Source organism: Corella eumyota, chromosome 3 (assembly GCF_963082875.1).
Source record: "Corella eumyota chromosome 3, kaCorEumy4.1, whole genome shotgun sequence".
NCBI lineage: Eukaryota > Metazoa > Chordata > Ascidiacea > Phlebobranchia > Corellidae > Corella > Corella eumyota.
The window spans coordinates 4,913,046-4,925,884 of NC_137492.1; the positions used below are offsets into that span (position 1 = coordinate 4,913,046).

Consider the following 12,839-nt stretch of genomic DNA (forward strand, 5'->3'; position numbering starts at 1 on the left):
GGGTATGTTAATAATATCTTAGGATGTTATGTTTTAATTCTCTTCAGTAATCTGATAAAGAAAAACAACTTCTTTTTGCCTCAAATACCTATTACATAATATACAAGGAAAATTGTAGAAGTCATGTACTAAAGCTGTTAATCTAACCTTCTTTTATTGAGAACATGTATAAAAAAACATATTCCATTGATTATCACAGTACAGTCATTACGCAACCTAAACTTACCTAATATTTTCTTCAGTTCCTAGCACTTTACATTAAACAACGACAAGTTGTTGACCTAACATGGTCATAATTTATTTACAAGTCACAAAATCTATTATTCCAATGTTCAAATATTAAGGAAAATACGGTTAATGCAATTAATTAATTAGGAAAAAACTTTAGACAAAAAGAAAAAACATTAAAAATTTGACCACATATATTAATTGGTATTTTATATTATGTTAGTACAATTAGTTAATAACTGCAAAAAAAAAAAAAAAAAAAGCTTTATAGGAAAAAAATTCAACCTAAATAGTGCTTGTGTTTAGAAACTACTTTCAACCATTATTAAATTTACAATTTGAAAACTTTTAGTGAAAATTTAGCAAAATACATAGGACATACAAAAAATAATCAAATAAAATTAGAATTCGTAGAAAAAGCTATAGTTTAAGATTTCAAGGCCAAATTATGAACAAAAATAAAACACTGATAATAGCAGACTTTAAATTCGGCCCATTTTAAACCGTATTACACAAAACATAAGAAATCGCAAATTGCAAAATTAATTAATACACACATTCACCAAGCTAATTAAACTACCTAAAAGAGATTAATAAGTTATTTAAAATACAATGTTATCCATGAATGTGTATCTTACAATATATTTTGACATTCTTAAGGGATATTAAAAAAACCTACAAAAAAAATTGCAGCATAGCGCTAAGTAATCATTAAGTCGTTTGAAAAGGTGCATTTAAATAAATTACATTTGGCCCTGTAGCTAATAAATAAACCCTTTTATGAGATAATTGATTACAAAATGAAAAGCAGCAAGCTTTTTAGGCATACCAAGGAATTTTACAAAATAAAGAGTTGGTTTCAATATTTAAAAAAAAACATTGCCAGATTTTAAGCTAAAATACTAATATGCAATAGCAGAAAAAATAATAACAAATCTAACTAAAAGAAAGACAACCACATAAATATTTTGTCTTTAAAAATAATTTTTTAATTTGGCCTTTCATAAACAAAATACAAGATAAGGCGACTATATTTCTTTTTACTATTATAAAAATATCTTTTCTAATTATTTTGTAAAAGACACAGCAAGCTTAGATAGTATTAAAAATATCTAAATACTTTTTCACCCAAGATGATGCGTGAGCAAAAAATAATTTTTGATCTCAAGAAGAGCAAAAATTTTTTGGTGAAAAGTAGATGTCAACAATCATTAGAATGTTGGTTTGTATGAAGAAAGAATCTTGACATCATCACATGAAAAGCTAGGAGACCTTAAAATCAATAAAATGTTTAAATTTGGAAATTTTTATGTTCCAATTTTTATATTTTAAGAAAATTAAAAATCTAACTACCACCATCAACTACAGTGATTTGTAAAATTAAGTATATGTAGAATATAAGATAAATTTAAATTTTAAAACTTACATTTTAATTGTAGTTTACTTTGATTACAAACAAATGTAAATCATAATATGATAACTAATGGAGTTATAATTTATTAATTTATTTTAAAAACAAAAATCTGAAACAAGATGCAGAACAAATTGCCAATTTAATCATTTGATTTCGTTTTAAGATTGTTAATTTGCACAAAATAATAATTTCTGTAAATTTTAGGGTTTTTCATTAAAATAATAACATTGGTAAAAATTTAGCTTGCATTTATGCCCAAAAATTACACTGTTTTGTAAATCAAGTATTCGAATTTTACAACTATATAAAAGCATTGCACAAACAAAGTTAAGCACAGCCATTTGCCCGTGCAGTAATAAACAACTGTAAGGGCCTTTGTTCAACTGAAACAGGAAGGATTATTACATGCACTCTGGCCATATATGTATTGACACTAATCAACGACAACATCCTATTTTAAAACAAGCTCTATTTATTGGAGCTAAAATTGGATAAAACAGTGTGAATTTAATATTTTGTTGAATAACTAATGTTTGTACAAAATTTATAGGGTCTTTTTTAAATTTGAAGACCATCGCATTTTGTTCACTTTATTTGCCAAAATATTTTGTGTGTATTTATATTCAAAATTTTTTATTTAGTTTAAAAGATTTCTGTAATTAATTTGCAAATTAATTTTGTTTTTGGCCCGTGACAAACAGTTTAAAAAAAGTATTTTCGTGTGTTGTGTATGATGTCAGAATATAAAAAAAAGATGTCATTATTATTCAAAAACAATTTTCAACTAAAATAGTTTTGAATGTGGGTTGCTTTTCAACTATTGACTCGTCATAAAGAAACTATAACCCACATTTTTTAAGGTTGTGTGCTTTGGTTTCTTTTGAGGTTTGTTAAATTAGTCCGCATTTATACAATGTTTCGCATTTTTTAATGGTGTTGCTTTTCTATCATGCTATTTCTATATTAACCTAAAAATCAGTGTATAAATTTTTGGTATCAAGGTGATTAAAACACAAAAATCACTTATTAAATTATTGTTTTGGGGTTGTCTGGAATTAAATTTGTTTAAAAAGCCTTAACTAAACAAGGAAGCGATAGGAATTGAACCCAAAATCCTAAGTAGTAAAGGCAAGTATTATTTGAACTACACTTTGCCACCGGCCTTATACTCATTTAAATGCAAAAGTAGAAACACAAAAAAAATAAAATCACGATTTCTGGTTGATTGGGTAGCAAAAAAATAAGATCAAATGTGTTGAAATCTGTCAACAGACTGTTAGTTACTAAAGCCAAATTCCACATTTTTTCATTCAAAAATGTATTCCCGACACCACGCCTCCATTTTAGTTTAAGCTTGTTTTTACAAGTTAATATTGAATTTTGTACTATTAGATTTACAGCTTTTCAACAGGTTTGTTATTACGTAAAACATGCAGGCTTTTTGTGTTAGTCTCATAAAAACACAGAAAGAGGTTAAATTCCATGACAAATTAAACTGGGAATGCCTTATTAATGCCCAATGCAAATCGCTAGCAAGAAAAGAAAAGGTGGCACATCGGCTATTGGACTTACCCGACAAAATGGAAAAACAAGAAATATTCTAAAGTATGTTGCAACAGCCACCACTGCCGCTGTCTGAACTTTCGGCAGGTTGATTTAAATTGATTTGTTTTACTAACTCGAAGAAAGCCTGTTGGAAAGTAAGTATACAGGGAAAAATATTTTAAACGGCACAAATTTTCAAATAAATATTTTTGGCATCCTATTTTTTGAACAGTTTTGTGCGCTTTTTATTTATTTTTAAAGCTGGCTTTTTTGTTCTGCATCTTGGTTTCAAGTTTTTTGTGGGTTGGGCTTACCAAATTAATATAGTTTATTAGGGGACTAAATTTATAGAATCTGACAACTTGAGCCCTTTTTTTTCTTCTTCTTGGGCTCAGGGGTTTTACTATTGATTTGCCTTACTAGGTCGAAAAATATCTGCACCAAATCAGGGGTTAACAGTTAAGACATTAATAAAAATTGAATTTTACACATAAAACTTTTATAATTAATTTTGTTAAACAAATTAAAAAAATAATTTAAATATTATTTATAAAAATTAATTATAACTTTAATGGTGTGACACACTTATTTTGTTAATTAACTATGGTTGTTGTATAATGAAATAAAAATTGGTTAAACTTACATTTTCGACGTTGATTTTGGACTTAGCTGAGGTCTCCATCCAAGAACTAAATAAAAAAAAAATTATATAAATTAAAAAAAAAGATTAAATTATTTTACATTATTAATTTAAAAATTAAAAAGTATTTCACTGCTTTTCTGGCCCGTGCAGTCTAAAAATAGGAAAAAAATTATTTTTAATCTAAACTTAAAATGCTGTAACTGTAAAAGTAATTTTTTCAAATTGCCTAATAAACAATTTATTAAATATAAATTATCATTTTTAATAATATTTTGGATTAGTTAAGTAATTGCAATTAAGTTTATTAAAACATGATTTTATAATTTCCTAGACACTGAAAGCCACTATAATTTCGTTGTCTGATCATTTTATTGTTTAATTTCCAATTTATTATTGAAGGGAAATATAAATACAAGTCTATTTTTAACCTGTCTAAATAACTATTTACATTGTCAAAATGTCAATAATGGTAAACTGTATAAAGTAACACATATTTATTAATTATTTAGAAACTTTATTATTTTTTAAAATATAAAATAATTTAAAAATTTATTTTGGCAAAAAACTATAGTTCAACAGGCCTAAAACAAAAATCCCTTTTAATCTTATTCCAATTTTATTTACATCTTTATAGACTATATTTAATACCCATAATCTTTTCCCAGAGAGAAAAGCATTGTTAAATAAGTTTTGGGTCTTAAATGCATTAGGCATTCAATAAACTAAAATACCTCGATGCATATACAATAATATAGAGATATTATTATAGGGTGTGGCCCTAGTTAACAATAGATTTTTTCTTTTGTTGTATATCATATTTAATTCCTTATATAAGCAAAAAGTAATTATATGTTAATATATGGTTAACCTTTTAAAACAAATAATGTGCCAACATGTTAAGGTAACTACAACTAAAATTTAGTCATAGTCCCTTGGGTGGGCTATAGTGTAATATAGGTCATTATATGTTAATTTATTTAACAGTTTTGTTATAATAATTTCAAAAATAAAAATCATTATTTCGGTTCAAATTTTTGAAATTTATATATAATATCCATATTTTTAACTCATATTAAACTTATAAAAATTTAATACAATTATTAAATGTCGAAATCTTAACTCCCAATTCCACCATATCAAAAACTTTTATGAAATTAAAAAAATACAAATTATTCTTTAATGAAAATTTAAAAATATCAAGAAACAGCTATTTGCCGACAATACTAAAACACAAAAACTTACACCCCACCCAACCGGTTTAATCACCAGGTAACTAATTAATTAGTCAATAAAAGTAGGCCAACAACAGTGAAACAAATCACGGTTTTTTGTGATTCGTCTGTGCAGGCGGTCGAACAGACGCACACATAAATGATCATTCATCAAAACTGAAATTAATGACATAAGGAAACGTACAGCCACGGTGCGGTAAAAATAAACACAAAAAGACAGGCGTAACTACCATGACGATGTTAAACTGTGTTGGGTTGGTTGATAAAGTTGCCACTAATATAAGGTGAAAAATTGTTTATATTAATTAAATCAAAATAAATTTTTTTTTTTAAATTAAAACAAAAATTTTACAGTTTCTTACTTTAATTTTTTTCTGTATTTTCTTGTTTTATTGTGTTAATTTGACTTGGCCTAGGTTAATTAAGCAACTGTTTATTATTAACACTTGCCCACACAACAATAGGTAATTTAAATAGCCTATTACATTTAAAATGAATGATTACTAAAAAAAATCACTTGATTTTAAAATACCATTGCGCAACAATAAATCATAAAATAAAATACCGAATTAACTAAAATTTTATTTATTTTTATGAGGTAATCACCATATGATATCAATTAACAGAATTTAATAGTCTGATGACATTTAAAAATCAAGTAATATCTTTCTTAAAAATACACTATGTTGCCTATTAATTACCAAGTAAATATTAATTATCCTATCTTACTAAAATAAACAAAATAATATTTTAAAAGTTAATTACAATTTTAGTGCACCGTGTCATGAATGTTAAATGAATATTTTAATTATAATTATTATTTTACCATTAATATTTTTGTATTTTTAGTTATATAATTCCTTTAAAAATATTGTAACATACGATGTTTACTTTTATTTAACCTGTAAAGCCATTCTAATATCATTTACGTAAATTATTCACCTTTTTATGATTTATATTATGGTAAAGTAGTGACATTTTTTATAAAATATCGTACGATTATATACCTGTTTTTGGGTTAGTTTTATACTTAAGTAAGAGTCTAAAACCTTTTTTTGGACTTAATCAAAGTTTTTAAAGTTTATACAATTATTTTAAGTTAAACGTCTTTTTAAATACTAAAAATTTTTGAACAAAATGTATAAAATAATTACCATCTCCATTGTTTAGCCTGTTGTTCTCCTTGTTCCCTGGTCACAATTCTTTCATTTTCCAAATCACATTTGTTCCCAACTAGAATCATTGGAACCTAAAAAAATAAGAGAATATAAATGTAAAATAATTGGACTATAAACTCCATAGAATATAATACTTAAGAATCCTCAAAATTAAATAAATGATGAACAATAAAAAATCTGTTGTTATTAAAAAAAAATGCTGGTTAAACTAATCTAATGTTAAACTTTAAATTTAGTTGCTAAGAAAGATAAGCCTTATTCAATTACATTTAAAATTATATCAAAATCAGGATACAATAGTGTTACATTTGTTTTAAATCGTAAATGATTATGCCTTGCCAAAAATTAAGTAACTTATTATAGTAGTGGGCTAAACCAGTAGTTAAAGATTAGTGGTGCCAACACTTTTAGTTGTTTAGTCTTTACAGATAGTATGCTAATTTGTTTTCATGTTAATACTTTAAATCATAAATTATGTAAAAATAATTACTATAATAAAGGTGACCTGTATAGTATTTTTTTAATTGTTGTAACATTTGAAAATGTAAAATCATGTTATATCCTTAATTTCAAAATTAAACATGTAATTAATAGCCAGTTTAATTTACCAACTCTTAAAAAAAAGAAAAAAAATTAAGATGTTTAATCTTAGTTTAATGAAGGTGCGGTTACAACATTTGTTTACATTTAAGGTGTAACATCTTAATTCTTAACCTCACTTTTTATTGAATTTTGGATATTTTTTAACATTTGGCTTTGACAGTTGACAGTACGCTAACCAGGAAGAGTCAATTTGTTGAATAACCAAAATGTGCAACAAAAATTTCAATTAAAGCCAAAATAAACACTTAATAGGGCCATTTCTATTAATCTAACCTTATAAGACATTTTTATTTGCTAAGCAAATACCTTAAGATCAATTAGGGTATTATATAGAAAAACATAAAGATTTTATTATAAAAACTTAAAATTTTTTACATAAATTATTTTCTGTTTTACATTCTAGTCTTGCGAATATTTATACAAAACAATAACGATAAAATATTAATATAATAGTCTTAAATGTAAAAATTCAAACTAAAAAGTTTATTATTATATACTATTATTATTAATAATGAATTTGTTAACCCCAGCTTTTTTACAAATTAGCCTGAATTCTTAAAAAAAAAATAGTAAAAAAAAGTCATAACTTCCAATAAAATCCAAACTTGCTAGCATTTTAAGTTCAACTTTCTACATACGTCATCGGTGTCTTTAACTCTTAAGATTTGTTCCCTTAGATCGGCTAAGTCGTTGAACGAGGCTTGTGACGTGATGCTGTAAACCAGCACAAAGCCTTGACCGTTCTTCATATATAAATCTCTCATCGCTGTGAATTGTTCCTAAAATATAAAAAAAAAATATTTTTAATTTAAAAAATTTCAATAAAAAAATTTAACCAGTGTGCTAATTTTTGTATATATTAAAGTTTTGGTATAAATATACATCAATTTTGTTAAAGGCCTGTTTTATGTTACCTAACCAAACTTTTATAAAAATGATAAAAATAGAAAAAATATTCGACATCCAATTGGCCAAGTTACTTCCTAAAAAGATAATTTTTTTTACGTCACACAATAACGTATAAAATATTAAACTTCTAGGACTTACAATTATAACATTAAGTTAACTACGAATTGTTTAAATTTCATGTCCATATAAGTAGCTATATACTGCTTTTTTAGATTAACTAATCTATAAAAAATTCTTCAAAACTTACAGTTCCAGCAGTATCAAGAATCTCTAACATGCATTGTTGATTCTCCGCTTCAACTTGCTAAAAAACATTTTTAATCAGTTTTTTTTTTAAAGTGTTTTTTTTTTTAGTTTAAATATGATAATCTTAGGAAATCAATGGCCCACAATTTTAATTCATTATTATAACAATTAAAAAAATACCATACCCTATGGTCACTTGTATTACATAAATATTATTGTTTTAAAAGATAAAAAAGTAAGCAAAGTAAGGCATAAATTTTTTTCAATTATAATCCTTTAACAACAAACATAACTTACCTTTCTGTAACTGTCCTCAATAGTAGGGTCATATTTTTCGACAAATATTCCTTGTACAAATTGAACAGTCTAAAAAATAAAATTAAAGTTATATAAATAAACAAATAAAAATATAAAACCAAAAAGTAAAAGTATATAAATAATATATCTACAGCTGAAATTTAATCACAACATAATAATTCCGTGATCATTACTAACCTATTAAAAAAAATTAAAAATCTGTTCAATAATTATCGAAACAACAAATTTAGTAATACTTCATCAGGTTTATTAGAATTACGGAAAACCCCTTATTTGTTATAGCTTTAAACCTTTTGTTATAGCTTTAATGCCTTGTTTAGCCGCCACTAATAGTTAAATAAATGTAAACCCTAATGGGCCTGTATATATAGTTTTTATTGTTTTATAATATCGTTAAATGATAAAAAAAACATATTTAATGCCATATAAGATCAAGAGCACATTAATTTTAACTAAGAGGATAAAATACTTTATTAAATTTTTATTATACATTTATAACAATTAAAATTTCTCTGTATATACATTCCTACTGGTTAAAAAAATTGTACATAGCTAAATGTATGAGTAAATGCTTGATACTTATTTGTGAATAGAATTTAGCACTAATAAATAAAAGGTACCAAAAATATGCTTATCTGATAAACGATAATCCAACTGATAATCTAATTAAACAAGATATTTAACATCAGCAACATTATAAAATAGGCAACATTAATTTAAAATCCAAAATACTTAGGTAAAAATGTGAAATATAATACATTAACTAATCTATGAAGCATTAAATTAAAAAAATTGACGTAAACAATGTACATGGACCTATGTTCATATATAATGGGGCTTGGTGGAAGACATAAATAGATATGTATGTCCAATTTATAAGCCCATGAAATAAACAAAATTGTCGTTGCAACTATACTACGACAATTAAAATTCCAACCACAAGACTGGTACAAATAAGGGCAACAACGAAACAATTTTTCTATTTATAATGTTAAAAAAAAAGTTTTAAAACATATGCTTACCAAAGCACTTTTTCCCACACCTCCAGAGCCCAAAACAACGAGTTTATACTCCCTCATTTCAAAACTAATCCAATCTTTATTTAAACCAATTTAATTTAAATTAACTTGAAATCTAACCAAAATATTATGAGCGATAAAATTTAACCTAAAAATCCGTTAAAAGTTTAGTATTTATTACAGAAATAAACTTGGTTTATTTTTAATTTTATATAAAAAAAATTAGCAAAGTGGCTGAAATAACATGTATATGTTAAATTTTATAATTCTGTTGTAATATTAAAATATATTTACCAACATACCAAATTAAAACAACAAATAAATATGTATTTTTAGGTTTTATTATGTAAATCTAGGTAATAAACCTGTTCAACCATCTAAATCTAAAATAGCTAAATTAGAAAGTCCGTACCAATCCAAAGCTTATAAAATATTTAAAAAGTATAAACTTTGTCATATGAAAACTTTTAACATTCTTTACATTTAAATAAACAAATTTAAAACTTAATAATGCATAAATATAAATCAAAAGAGTTGGTTTACAATCTTTAGTATTTAAAATATACAGTTATAACCAAGAGGTTCTTTTATCTCCTTATTAGTCTGTTAGACTGTCTGTTATTGGTCGTGTAACTGATTTAGTAAGTCTATCAATTGATAACAATCAAATGACCAAACCAGTTAACTTAAAACAAATTTAAAACTACAAAATCGAGAATTAAATAGCCAGCTAACTGGTCAATAAACATTACAAAATAACCCACATTTTTAAAAATTTTGGCGTCAGTCAGTCAGTAACCATTTTTAGTAACAAAAAATGAAAAAAACAGCATAATAATCCGATATTTAACAGAAAACAAATACTAGTAAACGTTTGCAGTACAATAAGATTCGTGACTACGGTTTGTAAATGAATGGCTATAATAGTTATTATTGTTTTTGTTTATTTTTCTTCACAAACTTAAAAAAATTTTAGCCGTCAAACGGTTCATAACGGGTCTAGAATTACTTACTTTACGAAAAAATAAAAGTCTTAAACCATAATAAACAACTACACACTGTTGTAGGTTGTATTTACTACACTTCTTTCTAGATAATTCACCCAAAACACATTAACTTTGCCTAGAACGTAACTTTGATTTTGTGAATCATCGAGGCCTAACCTATTAATTTAGTCATGGACCGATAATCATATGGGGTGAGGCCGCTTCACTCGTCATGCTACAGTGATAAATTATAATAAACTATTTGGTAAAAACTTTTTAAACTTTTTTACTTATCAAAATGTTACAAATACAAGTTATTTGTAGTTTTAATTTTTTTAATTATTGAAAAATATATTAAAGTTAGTAAATATTTTTTTACAAAAATAAAGCAACTTCTAATCATATTTTTTAGTAAACAGATTTATCCTCAGTGTAAAAAAGTCAAAAATGTTCGATCACGAAATTAAGACTTCGGTACCCCAGCCATTTTGCTAACTTATTTTTCTATTTAAACAATACTAACTTTGTAATATTGTTTAATCATTATCATTACCAACTTATCTTAGACGTTAGCACCTGGTTTGAAGAACCGACCACTTGAGAGCAGTGAGAACTAATAGCACAGAACGCCGTGTAGTAGTGCCCAACATGGCAGCGAGCTACGGGCCAAAAGTTTTCGGGTTCGAGCAGCATCATTGCCACATTATTCACCCTTGAGCCTGCCGTTTACGGATAGCTCGAACACATCACAATATTAAACCCCTACCCATTTAAAAATACAAAAAATGGAAAAAAAGAAATGCCTAACACCCATAAAATCTCTGAGCCAACAATTTAGACTAATACTACACATTTTCCATTAAAAAAGTACGTTAGTTTCACTTATAATTTACTGAAGACCTGATAAAAAATATAGAGTTTAGCCTATCATGATAAAAAAACTTTACTTTTCTACTGCTTATCTTGTTTATTTACAGTTTATTTCAATCACAAACAGCATTTGCATAACTGTATATACATAAAAATACCTCTTAGTAATAAAAGTGCATTTATAAAATATTTTAAATGTGGGCTACTATAAAATTTGTTTATTGGTCGTAGTAAATACTTGTTTAATAGGCTCATAAGCATAGGGTAAGTTTTATAGAGAACAAAAATTTGTCGCCCGAATATTATGACTTTGGTATAGGTAAAAGCCTATACTTTGCAACAGTTTTTGTGTTTTTTGTTTTGTTATGACGTCAGGTCGCCCGAAATGTAATTTAATAAAAAAGCATAAATTAATTTCGGTCATAAAATCCAAGATTACAAACTATGTGCATAAAAATTCTTTCTTGTAACAACACACTAAAATTACAATGTTTAAACGCGTATAATTGGTATTTTAATATTACTGTTTTAAGTATATTTGTACAACTTAAACTTTAGAGGTCAAAGTCTAGCTGAACCTATAGTTTCGGTGGTTTAAGCGCACTTAACAAGGTCTGTAGAGAGACCATATTTTCCTCCTTTTCGGTTAGCATGTCTTCAATTTCATTATCGAGAAACTTCATTACTTGCTTGACTTGCAAGTACAAAAACTCGCATTCAGCATAACTGAACGTCTTCGATTCACCCTTCTTTTTGTCCTTTGAATCTGATTTCTTGGGAAATGGAAGTACGGCGTGATCTTTGGGTGGGCGAGGCGGTGGTGGCTCATGCGGCTCTGTGTAAATAAGGTTATATTTATTTTTGTGGTTTGTGAAGTTAGGCAACAGAGCTGTTTGCGTAGCGTTGGGGAGGGTAACTAAATGCTGCTACCTGTTTTTTCTTAATTTTATAACACAACAACAATATTTAAATGGTTATTCTAGTATACCATCTGTTATTAGTAATTTTATAACATTTTATAAAAAAGCGTGCGTAGCCTATGTGCTTCCTGCAAAATCAATGGAAAAAGAAATCTATGAGGAAAAATATAATGGTTTATGGTTTTACAAAAACAAACCCCCGTTTTATTTGAAATTTCCGAATACAAACTAGTCATTGTCATTGTTAGCAATGTTAGTTTCTATTACACCGATTCTATAATAATATGACGCATTTAAAGCATTAAAAACGCGTCAAGTACTAAGAAAATGCATGTAAAAAACTTACTTATAGAGTCAGGTTTTTCTGGCAGAACAGGCACAATTGATGCTTGATGTAACAACAAGCGGTCCATTCGATAAACCACCTTTAAAATTTCGTTCAGTTTTCCGGTCACTACTGGGTCACTAACCTTGTTTACATATGCTACTTTGTTGTCGTTGAAATTTCCGATGGATTCGTAACAGGATTCAGACATTTTTTATTGTTTTCTGTTTTAATTTTAAAAATAAACGTAAAATCACTATAAAAATGCTCCTAGAAAAATAAAAACATCATAGACCCTTTCTTTTTTTAATCAATGCTTAAGTAATTTATTAGACTATATGCAAGAACAACTAATACTTTCTTAAAAATTGTTTAGTATTTATTTTCACTTGTCTTTTTTTGT

General features: G+C 26.3%; 2 protein-coding genes across 3 annotated transcripts; both read right to left on the minus strand.

Annotated features, from left to right (window-relative positions):
* Positions 1-271: 271 nt before the first annotated feature.
* LOC145746277 (ras-related protein Rap-1b-like) lies at positions 272-9,479 on the minus strand. Of its 2 annotated transcripts, none has more exons than XM_082564523.1 (8): positions 9,339-9,479; positions 8,296-8,364; positions 8,000-8,056; positions 7,482-7,622; positions 6,217-6,311; positions 3,831-3,876; positions 3,215-3,332; positions 272-1,500 (listed from the first exon to the last, which is right to left on the minus strand). In XM_082564523.1, exons 1-7 carry the CDS (start codon positions 9,393-9,395, stop codon positions 3,243-3,245), a joined length of 555 nt encoding a protein of 184 aa, XP_082420649.1. In that variant the 5' UTR covers positions 9,396-9,479; the 3' UTR covers positions 272-1,500; positions 3,215-3,242. The 2 variants fall into 2 exon arrangements, with proteins under 2 accessions (XP_082420649.1, XP_082420651.1); XM_082564525.1 differs by lacking the exon at positions 3,215-3,332 and adding an exon at positions 3,502-3,622.
* Positions 9,480-11,493: 2,014 nt separating this feature from the next.
* Positions 11,494-12,702, minus strand: LOC145745759 (uncharacterized). Its single transcript, XM_082563915.1, has 2 exons — positions 12,458-12,702; positions 11,494-12,026 (listed from the first exon to the last, which is right to left on the minus strand). Exons 1-2 carry the CDS (start codon positions 12,645-12,647, stop codon positions 11,770-11,772), a joined length of 447 nt encoding a protein of 148 aa, XP_082420041.1. The 5' UTR covers positions 12,648-12,702; the 3' UTR covers positions 11,494-11,769.
* Positions 12,703-12,839: the final 137 nt, after the last annotated feature.